Source organism: Colobus angolensis, unplaced genomic scaffold (assembly GCF_000951035.1).
Source record: "Colobus angolensis palliatus isolate OR3802 unplaced genomic scaffold, Cang.pa_1.0 Scaffold49, whole genome shotgun sequence".
Lineage (NCBI taxonomy): Eukaryota > Metazoa > Chordata > Mammalia > Primates > Cercopithecidae > Colobus > Colobus angolensis.
Window position 1 is genome coordinate 9,063,321 of NW_012118376.1, and position 18,357 is coordinate 9,081,677.

General features: G+C 44.2%; 1 protein-coding gene and 1 pseudogene across 3 annotated transcripts in view; both read left to right on the top strand.

Annotated features, from left to right (window-relative positions):
• Positions 1-18,357, top strand: part of CCDC125 (coiled-coil domain containing 125) — a 60,590-nt gene that overhangs the window by 16,088 nt on the left and 26,145 nt on the right. For 2 of the 3 annotated variants that reach the window (XM_011959339.1, XM_011959341.1), the window contains 6 exons: positions 3,066-3,124; positions 5,935-6,021; positions 9,098-9,175; positions 10,554-10,639; positions 13,516-13,598; positions 16,470-16,585. In XM_011959339.1, the coding sequence (XP_011814729.1) occupies positions 3,066-3,124; positions 5,935-6,021; positions 9,098-9,175; positions 10,554-10,639; positions 13,516-13,598; positions 16,470-16,585 (509 nt within the window). Of the gene's footprint in view, positions 1-3,062; positions 3,125-5,934; positions 6,022-9,097; positions 9,176-10,553; positions 10,640-13,515; positions 13,599-16,469; positions 16,586-18,357 lie in introns of all 3 variants that reach the window. The other variant, XM_011959338.1, reaches the window with a different exon arrangement.
• On the top strand, positions 3,169-3,917 carry LOC105524165 (annotated as a pseudogene).

An 18,357-nucleotide genomic window follows, 5' to 3' on the forward strand; every position in this document is an offset into this window, starting at 1 on the left:
CATGAAGAAACACTGGGGTATAAATAAGATTTAAATAGTAATAGTATGAGTTCCCATTTTGTTGGGTTATGAACTTTTCTTTTTATCAAAGTTGGTCCTATCACTAATAGATAATTTCCAAAATACCACAAATTTAATGGCTTAAAACAACACAAATTTATTATTTTACTGTTCTGCAGGTCAGAAGTCCCAAACAGGCTGTGTGTGGTAGCTGATGCCTGTAATCCCAGCATTTTGGGAGGCCAAGGTGGGAGAAGTGCTTGAGGCCAGGAGTTCGAGACCAGCCTGGTCAACATAGAAAGACTGCAACTCCACAGAAAAAATGTTTAAAAATTAGCCAGGTGTAGTAGTGTGCACCTGTAGTCCAGCTACCTGAGAAGCTGATGCAGGAGCACTGCAGCCTGAACAATAAAGCAAGACCCTCTCTCTGTGGGAAAAAAAGTCCCAAATAAATTTCACTGGGCTAAAGCCAGGGTGTTGGCAGGGTGTGTTCCTTCTGGAGATTTGGTGGGGAGACTCTACTCCCTTGTCTTTTCTAGCTCCAGAGGCTACTGCATTCCTTGGCTCATGGCCGCCTCCCCATCTTCAAAGTCAACAATGGCTGAGTCTTTCTCACATCATATCACTCTGACATTGACCTTCTTGTCTCCCTCTTTCATTTATAAGGACTCTTATGAGTACACTGGACTCACTTGGATAATCCAGAGTACTCTCCCGTCTCAAAATCCTTAATCTCGTCACATCTGCAAATTCCTTTTGCCATGTGTTCATAGCTTCTGGGAATTGGCATGTGGACATAATATTCTGCCTACCACAAGTATTAATAGAACAGAACTTGTCACCGCCAACCCAGAGTCATTCTGTCCCTCCTTGGAAGCCTGTATCATCCATCACAGTACAAACATGTATCATCCGTCACAGTACAAACATGTTTTGCCTTAGATACTGTCATGTTAATGAAATTTCAGAATAGCAAAGAAAGTTGTTTTGAGAAATATTTTTTCAAAGTAAACATTCTTCTCAAAAAAATTTTTTTTACTTCCTATACTCTTGCTTATAATTTACCACTTTAATTTTTTTTTTTTTTTTATTGCCATTGAGGCAGAAAGGAAAATGAAGCTCTTAGGAAGCTCAGTTTAACTTCTCAATTGATCACATTAAGGAGCAAATAATTGAAGTTACAGGAGACTTCTAGTCATTCTTTTTGGAAAGAAATTAAATTTAGGTTTTTTTCTTTTTTTTTTTGAGATGGAGTTTTGCTTTTGTTGCCCAGGCTGGAGTGCAATGGTGCGATCTCAGTGCACTGCAACCTCTGACTCCTGGGTTCAAGCGATTCTCATGCCTCAGCTTCCTGAGTAGCTGGGATTAGAGGCTCCTGCCACCATGCCCGGCTAATTTTTGTATTTGTTAGTAGAGATGGGGTTTCACCATGTAGGCCAGGCTGGTCTCGAACTCCTGACCTCAGATGATCCACCCTTCTCAGCCTCCCAAAGTGCTAGGATTACAGATGTGAGCCACCGCACCCGGCCTTTTGTTTTGTTTTGTTTTGTTTTTGAGACAAAATCTCGCTCTGTTGCCTAGGTTGGAGTACAGTGGCGCAGTCACGGCACACTGTAACCCCCCTCTCCTGGGTTCAAGCAGGATTCTCCTGCTTCAGCCTCCCAAATAGCTGGGACTATAGGTGTGCACCACCATGCCTGACTAACTTTGTATTTTTAGTAGAGACAGGGTTTCACCATATAGACAGGCTGGTCTTAAAGTCCTGACCTCAGGTGATCTGCCTGCCGCAGCCTCCCAAAGTGCTGGGATTACAGGTGTGAGCCACCGTGCCCAGGCTTCAGGTTATTATTTTTATTATTTTTATTTTTTTTCTCCTGTCGCCCGGGTGGAGTCTAATGGCGAGATCTCGGCTCACTGCAACCTCTGCCTCCCGGGTTCAAGCAATTCTTCTGCCTCACTCTCTTGAGTAGCTGGGACTACAGGCAGGCACCACCACGCCCAGCTAATTTTTGTATTTTTAATAGAGATGGGGTTTCACCATGTTGGCCAGGCTGGTCTTGAACTCCTTACCTCAAGTGATCCACCTGCCTCGGCCTCCCAAAGTGCTGGGATTATAGGCATGAGCCACTGCGCCCAGCCAAAGTTATTTCTTATATATTTATACCACTACATCATTCAAGCTTAAGCGTAAACAACAAAATCTATTTATTTTACTCACCAATATTCATGTTTTTCTATATTTTTATTTGAATGTAGTAATTAACCAACTCATTAACATCTGTTTTATTTGAGAGTCCTTTTTTGTTTTTTTAGATGGTCTTGCTCTGTTGCTCAAGCTGGAGGATAGTGGTACAGTCATAGCTCACTGCAGCCTCGAACTCCTGGACTCAAGTGATCCTCCCACCTCAGTTTCCCATGTAGCTGGGACTACCAGCAAGCACATCACCACGTCTAGCTAATTTTTTATTTTACATTTCATAGAGATGGAGGTCTGTCTTGCCTAGGCTTGTTTCTAACTCCTGGCCTCAAGCGATCCTTAGAATCTATTTAAAAATTTTTTGTATTCAAAAGTACAGTATGTGTCTTTTCATTTGTGAAATGCTTTACACTCATCTTTTTACCATAGTATGGTCTGTTAAAAAAATTTTTTTTTGAAGCAGAGTCACTGTGTTGCCCAGGCTGGAATACAGTGTCACAATCTCTGCTCACAACCTCCGCCTCATGGGTTCAAGCGATTCTCCTGTCTCATCCTCTCGAGTAGCTGGGACTACAGGCAGGCACTACCATGCCAAGCTAATTTTTGTATTTTTAGTATAGACGGGGTTTCACCATGTTGACCAAGCTGGCCTTGAACTCATGACCTCAAGTGATCTGCCCGCCTAGGCCTCCCAAGTTGCTGGGATTTCAGGTGTGAGCCACCGCACCTGGTGGTCTATTATAATTTTCTTCTCTTTGCAATTTAGGGGATGCCTGTATTGGGTAATTTGTAAACAAATGTCCTATGTTTAATTAGTTAAAAAATTCAAAAATTTCCCTCTAATAGATTCTTTTCTCCCCCTAAGTAGATTCGAATTCAGAATTGTCAAATGAAGAATTAAGGCAATGTCTTCATGAAACTTTAGAGGTAGGTACTACAAAAATTCTCGGTTTAGTTGGGTCCCAGCAGCGGCTGCAGTGCTCTCGTCTTCTGTGGCTCTCCGTGCCCTCTCCTTTTCGCTTCCGGAAACACGGCCTCCGATGTGGCTGTTTCTGATAGTGTCATCAAGGTGTTCAACGACATGAAGGTGTGTAAGTCTTCAATGCCAGAGGAGGTGAAGAAGCGTAAGAAGGCGGTGCTCTTCTGCCTGAGTGAGGACAAGAAGAACATCATCCTGGAGGAGGGCAAGAAGATCCTGGTGGGCGATGTGGGCCAGACTGTCGACGACCCCTATGCCACCTTTGTCAAGATGCTGCCAGATAAGGATGGATTGCCGCTACGCCCTCTGTGACGCAACCTACAAGACCAAGGAGAGCAAGAAGGAGGACCTGGTATTTATCTTCTGGGCCCCTGAGTCTGTGCCCCTTAAGAGCAAAATGATCAATACCAGCTCCAAGGACGCCATCAACAAGAAGCTGACAGGGATCAAGCAAGAATTACAAGCAAAATACTATGAGGAGGTCAAGGACCACTGCACCCTGGCAGAGAAGCTGGGGGCAGTGTGGCTATCTGCCTGGAAGGCAAGCCTTTGTGAGCCCTTTCTGGCCCCCTGCCTGGAGCATCTGGCAGCCCCACACCTGTCCTCGGGGGTTGCAGGCTGCCCCCTTCCTGCCAGATAGGAGGGGCTGGGGGATCCCAGCAGGGGAAGGGCAATCCCTTCACCCCAGTTGCCAAACAGACCCCCCACCACCTGGATTTCCTCCTCCCTGCATCCCTGATGGTTCTGGCCTTCCCAAAGTGCTTTTGAGCTTCTGATTCCTCTTGGGTTGAGGCAGACCAAGTTCCCCTCAGGCACCCCAGTTGTTGGGGGGCCTGTATTTTTTTTAACAACACCCCCATTCCCCACCTGTTCCTCCCACTTCCCTTGCTGCCGACTTGTAACTGCAATCATGACTCTGTGCTTGTCTGTTTAGTTCTGTGTATAAATGGAATGTTGTGGAGATGACCCCTCCCTGTGCTGGCTGGTTCCTCTCCCTTTTCCCCTGGTCACTGCTACTCATGCAAGCAGGACCAGTAAGAGACTTCTGATTAAAAAAAAAAAAATTCTCAAGTGAACAAAGTCCATTGATAGATACTTTGTTTAAATGGTACCAAATTGGTGGGGAAGGCAAATTTTGGCTTTCCAGATATTCTTGCTGAACCACACTCGAGAGCTCATCCTTTTCAACTGGCCTCCTCTGTTTCTTATCCACCTCATCTCTTAAAGAAGCTACTTATGTAAACATGCCCACCAGTTCTCCCTTCCACCCCACTTCTCTTATCTCCTCCTTCAGAAAGTAAGATCACTTCCTTCCACATGCTTCTCCTCCTTCAAAAAGTAAGATCACTTCCTTCCACATGCTTTCCCTGTATGTGTGGCTTCAAACAATCTGACTTAATTTAACCTCATTAAAGTCAGAAGCCCAGAGTCTCCAGTGGCCTGAGGAGCCCACTGCCTTGGTGGGAATTTCAGTTTCTGCGAGGGGTGCCTGTCCTTTGGGAAATAGGAAGCCCACCTTAGTGTGTGTTTGGAACTCTTCCTGTGAAAGCTACTGTATTCGGCTGCCGAGACAAAGTACCACAAACTGGTGGCTTAAAAAAACAAATCTATTTGCTCTCAGTTCTGGAGGCTGAAATTTGAAACCAAAGTTTCAGCAGGCCGTTCTCCCTCTGAAGGCTTTAGAGGAGAGTCCTTTGCCTCTTCCTAGCTTCTGATGCTTGCTGCAGTTGTTGGTGTTCCTTGGCTGGTAGCTGCAGAAATCCAGCCTCTGCCTGTCACATGGCCTTCTCCCTGTGAATCTGGGTCCAAATTTCCCTCAATTTATAAGGACACTAGTCATTGGATTGGGGCCTGCAGCTGCCTCCTTACCTTGAGTCCCTACATAAGGGACTGCAACCTCAGTATGTAAACAACATGAAAGCCAACTGGGGCTGGGGCAGTGGCTCTCGCCTGTAATCCCAGCACTTTGGGAGGCCAAGGCAGGTGGGTCATTTGAGGTCAGGAGTTCGAGACCAGCCTGGCCAACATAGTGAAACCCCGTCTCTACTAAAAATACAAAAATTAGCCAGGCAGTAGTGGTGCATGCCTGCAATCCCAGCTACTCGGGAGGCTGAGGCAGGAGAATCGCTTGAGCCTGGGAGGCGGAGGTTGCAGTGAGTCGAGATCATGCCACTGCACTCCAGCCTGGGCGACCAAGTGAGACTCTGTCTCAAAAACCTCCCTAGTTCAAGCAGTTCTCATGCCTCAGCCTCTGGAGTAGCTGGGTTTACAGGTGTGAGCCTCCATGCCCAGCTATTTTTTTTTTAAATTGAGACAGAGTCTCGCTCTGTCACCCAGACTGGAGTGCAGTGACTCAGTCTTGGCTCACTGCAACCTGCGCCTCCTGAGTTCAAGTGATTTTCCTGTCTGAGCCTCCAAAGTAGCTGGGATTACAGGCATGCGCCACCATGCCTGGCAAATTTTTTGTATGTTTAGTAGAGATGGGGTTTCACCATGTTAGCCAGGCTGGCCATGAACTCCTGACCTCAGGTGATCCACCCACCTCGGCCTCCCAAAGTGCAGGGATTACAGGTGTGAGCCACCTCACCTGGCCGAGGCTTTCAATTTTAGTATGTCTGGTTCACTCACTAAGTCTAGAAGAATTTTCAGCCTCATTTGTAAGTGCTTTGAGCCAAGGGTAAATGTAGACTAGCCAAACTGATAATTTTAGGGTTGCATATCTTGCAGATAGGAAGACTAATTTTCTTTCTGTTCTCAGGAGGTTGAAATTTTAAAAACTGAACTTGAGGCATCTCAAAGACAACTCAGAGGTAAAGAGGAAGCATTGAAAATTCTTCAAAGCATGGTAAGAAGTTGTTTTTAAGCTTTCATTACTTACACATTCCAGTAATAGAGTTGATATGGTTTTAAGTTTTAAAACCAAAACAGAAGGACTTAATATAGTTGAAGGTTTTTTTAGTGTGTGTATTTTTAAGAACTTTATAATTTACATATCATGAAATTCACATGTAAATGTACACTACAGTTCATTTTTACTAGATATAAGAGTTGTACCACCATCACTATAATCTAATTTTAGAATATTTCCAACACCAAAAAAGGGACTTGGTGCCCATCAGCAGTCATTCCTCATTCCCACCCCTATCCCCAGTAATCTACTTTCTGTTTGTAGATTTGCCTTTTCTATTTAATATAAATAGAATCATAAGATATGTGACTGGATTCTTTTGCATTGGGCTTCTTTTAGTTAGCATGTTTTAGAGGTTCATACATGTTGTAGCACGTATCAGTACTTTCTTCCTTTTTATTGCCAAGTAATACTCCATTGTGTAGATGCACCATGTTTTGCTTATGCATTCACCAGTTGGTGGACATTTGGGTGGTGTATTAGTCCATTTTCATGCTGCTGATAAAGACATACCCAAGACTGGGGGAAAAAAAGAGGTTTAATTGGACTTACAGTTCCGCATGGCTGTGAAGGCCTCCGAATCGTGATGGGAGGTGAAAGGCACTTCCTACGTGGCAGTGGCAAAAGAAAATGAGGAAGATGCAAAAGTGGAAACCCCTGATAAGACCATCAGATCTCATGAAACGTATTTACTACCGTGAGAACAGTATGGGGGAAACCACCCCCATGATCCAAATTATCTCCCACTGGGTCCTTCCCACAACACGTGGGAATTATGGGAGTACAATTCAAGATGAGATTTGGGTAAGGACACAGAGCCAAACCATGTAATTCTGCTCCGGCCCCTCCAAATCTCGTGTCCTCACATTTCAAAACCAATGATGCCTCCCCAACAGTCTCCCAAATTCTTAAATCATTTCAGCATTAACCCAAAAGTCCACAGTCCAAAGTCTCATCTGAGACAAGGCAAGTCCCTTCTGCCTATGAGCTGGTAAAATCAAAAGCAAGCTATTTACTTCCTAGATACAATGGGGGTGTAGGTATATAGCCATTCCAAATGGGAGAAATTGGCCAAAACAAAGGGTTACAGGGCCCATGCAAGTCCAAAATCCAGTGGGGCAGTCAAATTTTAAAGCTCCAAAATGATCTCCTTTGACTCCAGGCCTCACATCCAGGTCGCATTGATTCAACAGGTGGGTTCCCATGGCCTTGGGCAGCTCCACCCCTGTGGCTTTGCAGGGTACAGCCTCCCTCCTGACTGCTTTCACGGGCTGGCATTGAGTGTCTGTGGCTTTTCCAGGTGCACAGTGTAAGCCATGGGTGGATCTACCATTCTGGGGTCTGGAGGACGGTGACCCTCTTCTCATAGCTCCACTAGGCAGTGCTGCAGTAGGGCCTCGGTGTGGGGGCTCCAACCGTACATTTCCCTTCTGCAGTACCCTAGCAGAGGTTCTCCATGAGAGCCCCATCCCTGCAGGAAACTTCTGCCTGGACATCCAGGCATTTCCATACATTTTCTGAAATCTAGTGGAGGTTCCCAAGCCCCGATTCTTTACTTCTGTGTACCTGCAGGCTCAACATCACGTGGAAGCTGCCAAGGCTTGGGGCTTGCACCCTCTATATTCACAGACCGCACTGTACCTTGGCCACTTTCAGCTACTGCTGGAGTGGCTGGGATGCAGGGCACCAAGTCCTTAGACTGCACACAGCAGGGGGACCCTGGGCCCTGCCCATGAAACATTTTTTCCTCCAAGACTTCTGGCTCTGTGATCGGAGAGGCTGCTGCAAAGGTCTCTGACATGCCCTGGATACATTTTCCCCATTATCTTGGGGATTAACATTTGGCTCCTCGTTACTTATGCAAATATTTGCAGCTAGCTTGAATTTATCCTTAGAAAATGGGATTTTCTTTTCTATTGCATTGTCAGGGTGCAAATTTTCCAAACTTTTATGCTCTGCTTCCCTTTTAAAATGTAATACCTTTAACAGTACCCAAGCCACCTCTTGAATGCTTTGCTGCTTAGAAATTTCTTCCACCAGATACTCTAAATCATCTCTCTCAAGTTCCACAAATCTCTAGGGCAGGGGCGAAATGCCACAAATCTCTTTGCTAAAGCATAACAAGAGTCACCTTTGCTCCAGTTCCCAACAAGTTCCTCATCTCCATCTAAGACCACCTCAGCCTGGATTTCATTGTCCATATCATTATCAGTGTTTTTGTCAGAGACACTCAACAAGTCTCTAGAAATCTTTCCCACATTTTCCTGTCTTCTTCTGAGCCCTCCAAACTGTCCCAGTCTCTGCCTGTTACCCAGTTCCAAAGTAGCTTCCACATTTTTGGGTATCTTTTCAGCAATGCTCCACTCTACTGGTGCCAAATTACTGTATTAGTCCATTTTTATGCTCCTGATAAAGACATACCCAAGACTGGGAAGAAAAAGAGGTTTAATTGGACTTACAGTTCCACATGGCTGGGGAGGCCTCAGAATCATGGCAGGAGGCGAAAGGCACTTCATACTTGGCAGCAGCAAGAGAAAATGAGAGAGATGCAAAAGCGGAACCCCTGAGAAAATCATCAGATCTGATGAGACTTATTCACTACCATGAGAACAGTATGGGGAAAACCGCCCCCTTGATTCAAATTATCTCCCACTGGGTCCCTCCCACAGGATGTGGGAATTATTGGAGTACAATTCAAAATGAGATTTGGGTGGGGACACAGAGCCAAACCATATCAGGTGGTTTCCACTTTTTGACTGATGAATAGTACTATTCTGAACACTTCCTTTGTGTGGAGAATTCATTCATTAATTCCCACGTTCATTGGAAAAGAGCCAAACCAAGATCTCCCGACTTTTGAACTCTCAGACTCTCCATAAAAGGTGGTCACTGTGAAATTCTTATCTCAATTCATCTTAATTTTCCATTGCCTTAAAATAAAAGAGAACTTCATGATGTACATAGGAGTGATTACAAATTTAATTTATACTGATGCTAGTTTTATTTTTCTTAGGCAATACTTGGCAAAGCCACAAGTCATATGCAGGCAGTGCTTCAAAAAACTATGGAACAAAAGAGATCCTTGGAGAAGGTATTTGGTGCTTTTAGTGTAGACTTATTGAATTCAATAAGTTTTAAATATAATTTCCCTAAACTCACCATACTAATGGATCTGTCATTTGTGCATACCCTCTGCTAGGTGTGCTTCAGTTCTGATGGTCTTCCCTTTTGGAGTTTGCAATCTAAAACAGATTGTCATGTGCACAATGAATTCAGGTTATTTTTATTTCCCCACGTTAAGGTAGTAGGAGGCCTGCCAAATTGGTACTTCTCATTTTTCTTCTTCTGTTTTTTTTTTTTTTTTTTTTAGATGGAGTCTCGCTCTGTCGCCCAGGCTGGAGTGTAGTGGTGCGATCTCTACTCGCTGCAAGCTCTGCCTCCCAGGTTCATGCCATTCTCCTGCCTCAGCCTCTGGAGTAGCTGGGACTACAGGCGCCCGCCACCACACCCGGCTAATTTTTTGTGTTTTTAGTAGAGACGGGATTTCACCGCATTAGCCGGAATGGTCTCGATCTCCTGACCTCGTGATCCGCCCACCTTGGCCTCCCAAAGTGCTGGGATTACAGGCGTGAGCCACCACACCTGGCCCATTTTTTTTTTTTTTTTTTTTTTTTTTTTTTTTTTTTTTGAGATGGAGTCTCGCTCTGTCGCCCAGGCTGGAGTGTAGTGGTGCGATCTCTACTCGCTGCAAGCTCTGCCTCCCAGGTTCATGCCATTCTCCTGCCTCAGCCTCCCGAGTAGCTGGGACTACAGGCGCCCGCCACCTCGCCCGGCTAGTTTTTTTGTATTTTTTTAGTAGAGACGGGGTTTCACCATGTTAGCCAGGATGGTCTCGATCTCCTGACCTCGTGATCCGCCCGTCTCGGCCTCCCAAAGTGCTGGGATTACAGGCTTGAGCCACCGCGCCCGGCCCATTTTTCTTCTTAAAAAAAAAATTTTTTTTTAATCCTTATCCTTGCCTGGCAGAACATACGTCTTTCTGACCATCTCATCTTCACTATAAAGATAGTTAGGAATCATCCTAGATGGTCATGTCTCCTGTGCTTGGTGTGTTCTCCTTTGATGGAACCGTTGAGCTGAGATTTCCAGAAGTAGATTTTGCTTGAGGTCTCTACATGCAGCGGAGGTGGGCACTGAGAAATCTAGGTGTAGCAGTCCAGCAAATTTTGAAGTCAAACAATTTGAAATTTTTTCTATGTTAAGTGAGTTTTGGCAGAGTTGTTTTGAGTGCTAAAGAGGCATGTTATATGTGTTTACAAATGTCAGAGATACTTGATGAGCAATACTTAATTTTTTCTCTTTAAACCGTTTCTGAGAACTGATTATATGATTTACTTCAGCTATTCACAATGTCCTGAAATTATTTATTTGTAGTAATTTGCCATGAAGGTACTATTTTCTTTCCGTAGGAAATAAATGCCTTGCAATGGGAAATAGAATTTGATCATAATAGATTTAAAAATATAGAGGAATCTTGGATCCAAAAATATGACAGGTTTGTATATTACTCCATTATTTTTCTTTGACAACCTTTAAAATGTATGTAATTCAAAAGTAATTTATGTTTTCTTCTTTGAGCCAAGTGCAAAAGATTATAAAATTTTTATTGCTCATCCACTAACTAGTCGTATATTTTTCTGTTAGAGTTAATTTTCCTTCAAGAAAAAAAAAAAAGCATAGGCTGGGTGTAGTGGCTCACACATGTAATCCCAGCACTTTGGGAATCTGAGGCAGGAGGATCACTTGAGTCCAGGAGTTTGAGACCAGCCTGGGCAACATGTTGAAACCCTATCTCTACAAAAATATAAAAAGTAGCTGGGTGTGGTGGCTTGCACCTGTAGCCCCAACTACATGGAAAGCTGAGGTGTGAAGATCACTTGGGCCTGGGAGTTGGAGGCTGCAATGAGCCATGATCGCGCCACTGCACTTCAGCCTGGATGACAGAGTGAGTCCATGTCTGAAAAATAAAACAAAACCAAAAACCAAAAACCAAAATAGTATAAACTCTATCTTAAAATACAGTGTAAGAATTATTTTAGAATTGGAACTATTTGTTGTTTTCAAACAAAATCTTTTGAGGGGCTGGGCATGATGGCTCACACCTGTAATTTCAGCACTTAGGGAGAATGAGGTGGGAGGACTGCTTTGGTTCAGGAGTTCAAAACGAGCGTAGATGACATAGCAAGATCCTCATCTTGTTAAAAAAAACAAGATGAAAAATAAGATGGTTAAGATGGTAAATTTTTATATTCTGACAATCAGCTCCAAAGAGAGAAAACATTTCTTTGGAACAACTCTTTTATTTGTATGAGTTTATTTAATAACTTTCAATTATACATTTACTCTAAAGTTAGTCATTTCAGTTGGGCGTCTTGGCTCACAACTGTAATCCTATCGTGGCCCCAATCCCTGTTGGACTGAACAAAGCGGGATGAATGTGGGAATAAAAATAAAGACAAAAGAGTATGTTTGGAAGAAGGGGTCGGGGGCTCCTTGCTCTAGTGAACAAGGGCCCTGAGCTTTTAGCGCCATTCATATTTATTGAGTAAAGGAGATAGGGAGGAGGTGGTTGTCAGTCAGCTGCTTGACTCGGTGCAGGCTTGCACAACTGCATTCTTTGAACAGTAGTCTCCAGATGTTCCAGTAGATAACCTCAAGGAGCATGGCACCAGAGAGTGACTGCCCTCAGCAAACCTTCTGGTGGCAGTTGCAGGTGTGAGTTTGCCCACATCCTGCATTCATGATGAACAGTTTGCTATTTGATCATATAGCCTAGTTGTCACGATCCTCTGGCTTTTGACTCTCTACATAATCCCAGCACTTTGGGAGGGTGAGGCAGGCGGATTACTTGAGGCCAGGAGTTCTAGATCAACCTGGCCAATGTGGTGAAACCCTGTCTCTACCAAAAATACAAAAATTAGCTGGGCATGGTAGCATGCACTTGTAATCCCAGCTACTCAGGAGACTGAGGCAGGAGAATTGCTTGAACCCAAGAGGTAGAGGCTACAGGACCTGAGACTGGGCCACTGCACTCTAGCCTGGGTGACAGAGCGAAACCTTGTATCCCAAAAAAAAAAAAAAAAAAAAAAGACTGAATAATATTCCATGTTAGGTATGTATGCCATTTTGTTTATCCATTCATTCCTGATGGACACTTGAGTTAACTACCTTTTGGCTGTTTTGCATGATGCTGCTATGAACATAGGTGTACTCTATGTATCTTTTTTTTATGAAATACTTTGTTGGTTTTTTTTGTTTTTGTTTTTGTTTTTTTAAGAGCAGTTATAGATTCACAGCAAAATTGAGCAGAAGGTACAGGGATTTCCCATATACACAGCCTCCCCCACTAACAACATCCCCCACCAGAGTGGTACATTTTTTTATAACCAATGTTGATACATCATTATTACCCGAAGTCCATAGTTTACATGAGGACCTATGTATGTAAGTTTCTGAAGGTGACCTAAGCATATAGTTGATATTCAAATGGTTATTAAGTAAAGAGAATGAGTATGCAAAACGGATGGCTTAGAAATATTTCTGGTTCTGATTATGTCTCAACTAAGAAGGGTTAAGAGTATGTTTAGGCCGGGCGCGGTGGCTCACGCCTGTAATCCCAGCACTTTGGGAGGCCAAGGCGGGCAGATCACTTGAAGTCAGGAGTTTGAGATTAGCCCGGCCAACATGGTGAAACCACTTCTCTACTGAAATACAAAAATTAGCCAGGTGTGGTGGCAGGCATCTGTAATCCTAGCTACTCAGGAGGCTGAGGCAAGAGAATCACTTGAACCTGGGGGATGGAGGTTGCAGTGAGCCGAAATCATACAACTGCACTCCTGCCTAGGTAAAATAATGAGATTCCATCTCAAAAAGAAAAAAAAGAGGATGTTTAAAATCTTGGCTGGGTGTTATGGCTCACAACTGTAATCCCAGCCTTATGGGAGGTTGAGGCAGGCTGATCACTTGAGGTCAGGAGTTCAAGACCAGCCTGGCCAACATGGTGAAACCCCTTCTCTACTAAAAATACAAAAGTTAGCTGAGTGTGGTGGTAGACACCTGTAATCCCATCTACTTGGGAGGCTGAGGCAGGAGAATCACTTGAACCCAAGAGGTGGAGGTTGCAGTGAGCTGAGATTGCGCCACTGCACTCCAGCCTGGATGACAAGAGTGAGACTCCATCTCAAAAAAAAGAAAAATCTTACCACATTCCTTTAAATTGTTTTTATTTTTGTGATACATATAAATTCCAGACTATTTTGAAGTAGGAAAAACTATATTTAGATTTTTGTGTTCCAATTATGGCAATAAAAATATTCTCACTCAGCAAGGAAGTTTTAATGTTTTAGTTATTTGAAGGCTACTTTTTTCCAGGCTAAACTGTGAAAATGCAGTCCTCAAAGAGAATTTGAAAGTGAAAACAGAAGAAATTAAAATGCTAAAGTCTGACAATGCAGGTAATGATGATTTTTGTATTAAGAGCACATGTATCAATAAAGATAACATGCTAGTATTTTGAAATAATATACATGAAGCATAATAGAGGGAATAAATGTATCATTTAGGTTTTTTAAATTTAAGAAAATTTATCAAGGTGAAATTCACATAACATAAAACTATTTAAAAGTGAACAATTCCTGGCTGAGTGCAATAGCTCACATTTGTAATCCTGGCACTTTGGGAGGCCAAAGCGGGCAGATCATCTAGGTCAGGAGTTCAAGGCCAGGCTGGCCAACATGATGAAACTCTATTTCTACCCAAAATACAAAAATTAGCCAGGCATGGTGGTGCACACCTGTAGTCCCAACTACTCATTAGGCTGAGGCAGGCGAATCGCTTTTACTCTGGAGGTGGAGGTTGCAGTGACCCAAGATTGTGCCTCCACACTCCAGCCTGAACAACAGAGTGAGACTCCATCTAAAAAAAGAAAAAAAAAAAAGTGAACAATTCTTGCCAGGCACAGTGACTCATGCCTGTAATCCCAGAATTTTGTGAGGCCAAGGCAGGAGGATAACTTGAGCTTAGGAGTTTGAGACCAGCCTGGACAACATAGCAAAACGTTGTTTCTTTTTTTTTTTTTTGAGACAGAGTCTTACTCTGTCACCCAGTCTGGAGTGCAGTGGCGCAATCACGGCTCACTACAACCTCTGCCTTCTGGGTTCACGCCATTCTCCTGCCTCAGCCTCCCGAGTAGCTGGGACTACAGGCGCCCACCACCATGCCCGGCTAATTTTTGTATATTTAGTAGAGGCAGGGTTTCACTATGTTGGCCAGGCTGGTCTCAAACTCCTGACCTCAAATGATCTACCCACCTTGGCCTCCCAAAGTGCTGGGATTACAGGCATGAGTCACTGTGTCTGACCTGATGTTAACTTTTTACATATTTTATTTATTTATTTATTTATTTTCACATAGGATCTTGCTCTGTTGCCTGGTTTGGAGTGCAGTGACCAAATCTCAGTTCACTGCAACCTCCACTTTCTGGGCTCAAGAGATCCTCCCACCTCAGCCTCCCAAGTTGCTGGTACTACAGGCATGTTCCACCATGTCCAGCTAATTAAAAAGTATATTATTATTATTATTATTTTGAGACAGAATCTTGCTCTGTCACCCAGATTGGAATGCAGTGGCACAATCTCAGCTCACTATGACCTCCGCCTCCCAGGTTCAAGTGATTCTCCTGCCTCCACTTCCTGAGTAGCTGGGATTGCAGATACCCAACACCATGCCCAGATTTTATATATATATATATTTTTAGATGGAGTCTCACTGTGTCACCCAGGCTGGAGTGCAGTGGTGCAATCTCACCTCACTGCAACCTCCTCCTGGGTTTAAGTGATTCTTCCACCTTGGCCTCCCGCATAGCTGGGATTATAGGCACCTGCCATCATGCCCAGCTAATATTTTTGTCTTTTTGTAGAGACGGGGTTTCACCATGTTGACCAGGCTGGTCTTGAACTCCTGACCTCAGGTGATCCGCCTACCTCAGCCTCCCAAAGTGCAACATTTAAAAAAAAATTTTGTAGAGATGGGGGTGCCTCACTTTGTGAGGGCTCAACTCCTGGGCTCAAGCAATCCTCCCACCTTTGCCTCCGAAAGTGCTGGGATCACAGGTGTGAGCTCCTGCACCCAGCCCTAAAAATTTAGAGAAGAGGCTAGTTCTTTCTTCTTAGCAGAAATTCAAGAGGTGGCTTGAAGAGCACAAAACACAAGCCAGGCACTGTTGCTCATGCCTGTAATGCCAGTGCTATGGGAAGCCAAGGGGAGAGGATTGCTTGAGGCCAGGAGTCTGAGACCAACTTGGGCAACATAACGAGACTCCTCGTCTACAAAAAATAAAAATTAGCCAGGCATAGTAGCATGCACCTGGCTTTTTGTTGAGAGGGAGTCTTGCTCTGTTACCCAGGCTGGAGTGCAATGGTGCAATCTCGCCTTACTGCAACTTCCTGGCTGCTTGGGAGGTGAAGGTGAGAGGATCCCTGGAGCCCAGGAGTTTAAAGTTGCAGTGAGCTATGATTGGACCACTGCACTCCAGCCTGGGTGACAGAGCAAGACCCTGTCTCTTAAACAAAGAAAAGAAAGGAAAAAAAGAAGAAAAGGACAAAAAAAGCTCTAAATTAGGCCCTGGGGCTGAGAGCGGCACTTTATGCTGTGTCTTAGCTGAGTCGTATAAATGCCTCCAGCTGAAATCTGCACACACAGCTGGTGCTTCTCAGCACCAGGGACTCCAGCTGATAAGGATGTCTCCTGTGTTAGATAAGTTCAGGACAGAAGCTGCTCACAATCACAAGTCCTCCCCTTCTGTCCTAACACTCCACCCTGCAGTGACAGGGAAAAGACTCTGTTTTCTGCTCTCCAGTAGACAGCAGGACCCCTCTTGTTCTAAACGTTTGGTTTGAGATCTTCTTGTGAAAACTCCTAATACAAAAACCTGATAGAGCTTGGTTAGCTGGTATGTCTGACATGAATACAGTATATGAGATCTCACCATCCAGTTTTCTCACTAACCATAAAGTCTTTGAATAATTTGCTTTTACATATTCCTTTTTGGAAAATCCTACAAAGTTTCCAAGAGGAAATAGGCATCCGACTTCAGTTGCAAAGTTAAGATGCTTTTCCATAAAAAATGACACCATCTCATCTAGTATTACATATATATGATCTTACATGATACTCACTATTCTATCAGATAGGTTTTCTGAATGGAGCCAGATCTTGTGGGTAGTGTATTGCTTGTATGAAATGAGTATGTGATGTTGGGGTAACTAGATTGGGTGAGGCTGGAGTTAGTCTTCATAACGAATATTTTCTCGTATGGCCCTTCCTAGTTTTGAATCAACGGTATTTGGAGGCCCTTGCCATGCTTGATATCAAACAGCAGAAGATGGCTCAGGAAAACATGTGCTGTGATAAAAGTGACTTTGCAGAGGCTTCAGGTCTTGAGGTAGGTAAGCATGTGGAAAAGCTGAACAGAAGGGACATTTTCTTTTTTTTCTTTTTTTTTTTTTTTTTTTTTTTTTTGAGACGGAGTCTCACTCTGTCGCCCAGGCTGGAGTGCAGTGGCCGGATCTCAGCTCACTGCAAGCTCTGCCTCCCGGGTTCACGCCATCCTCCTGCCTCAGCCTCCCGAGTAGCTGGGACTATAGGCGCCCGCCACCTCGCCCGGCTAGTTTTTTGTATTTTTTAGTAGAGACAGGGTTTCACTGTGTTAGCCAGGATGGTCTCGATCTCCTGACCTCGTGATCCGCCCGCCTCGGCCTCCCAAAGTGCTGGGATTACAGGCTTGAGCCACCGCGCCCGGCCCAGAAGGGACATTTTCTACTTTCCTTTTCTTTGCCCCATTGCCCTTGTGTACACGTTCTAGGATAGCACATACTTAGCAATTTGAGGATGAGAGTGAGAGAGGCCCCTGGGTTTGCCCAGGTCGGCTCTTCCAGTCTTGCTGGTTCCATGCCCTTCATATAGGACATTCTTGGACATGAGGGAATGTGCTGGCCGCTTCTGCCCCGTTTATTTCTTATCTTTACGGTTCTAGCAGAAGCTGTGTTGGTAACGTCTCACATCTGGGTCGGGGCTTACCATTTGAGTGCTTTCGTGCACCTTGTTGTATCTGATCTTCATCGGAGTCTTGTGAGGGCTGCAAAGCAGGTATTATCCCCATTTTAGAGAAGAGGAAACTAAGGCTCAAATTAGTTCAGTTACTTTCCTGAGGTGGCAAGGTCAATCTGTGGTAAAGCCAGGTTCAGAATAAAAATCTGCTGGTGCAATGCCAATGGCTGGCAATGTGGGAGTTTGGCTAATGAGGTCAGAAGGGGCCTGGGACTCAACAAAAATAATGGAGCAGTAGAGTGAGAGGGGGCAGCTATGCACTTATTGTAGAACTTAGGAAAAATTGGTAATAATAATAGCAAACACCTGCAAAGTCCTGAACAAGTTTAGATGATGTTCTAAGTGCTTTACATATGTTGATGTATTTAGTCCACACAACTACCCCATAAAGTGGGTACTGTTATAATCCCCACTTCACAAATGAGGTAACAGAGGCATTGAGGGGTTAAGTAATTTGCCTGGGGTCACACAGCTAGTGTGTTGTGGAGCTGGGATTTGCAGACTGTAGACTGAGCTTAGAGTCTATGCTTTTGAGCACCATGTTCTGCTGCCATGGGTGGAAAACTAGTGTAATAGCAAACAGGAAAAATACAAGAAACAGCTTAAAGAAAGTTTAGGGACAGGGTGTTTTCTGATACTCTTGAGTAGACTGTGGGCCAGCCTTACCTCCAGCCAGGCAGGAACGAGGGCCCTGACCCAGCTGATGAGGGAGCACTGAGGTAAGAAGTAGCACTGGGAGTCAGGGGTCCTGGCCGAAACCTGTCGTGATTTATATTGGCCCTTCCCAGGTCTTGGTTGCTTTTGGCAACTTAGGCATGGGCAGTTATCAGGAGTAGGAAAATGAAAAGGGAAAAGACCTTTCTGCCACAGATCCACCATTTGTACATTCAGCTCAACCGAAAGCTCACCCCGTGCTTCACGGTTATCGTTGATGTGAGAAAGAATGTTCCGAAATGGCCTTTACACTAAGGGAGGCAGTGGAATTTTACTCTCTGAAAAGCCTCTAAAATAGGATTATATTTTATGTCAGCTTATCCGTGTGAAATGTATAGCAACAGGAAGATGCTTAGATAACAATTTTATAGTAAATTCCACACAAAACTTTAA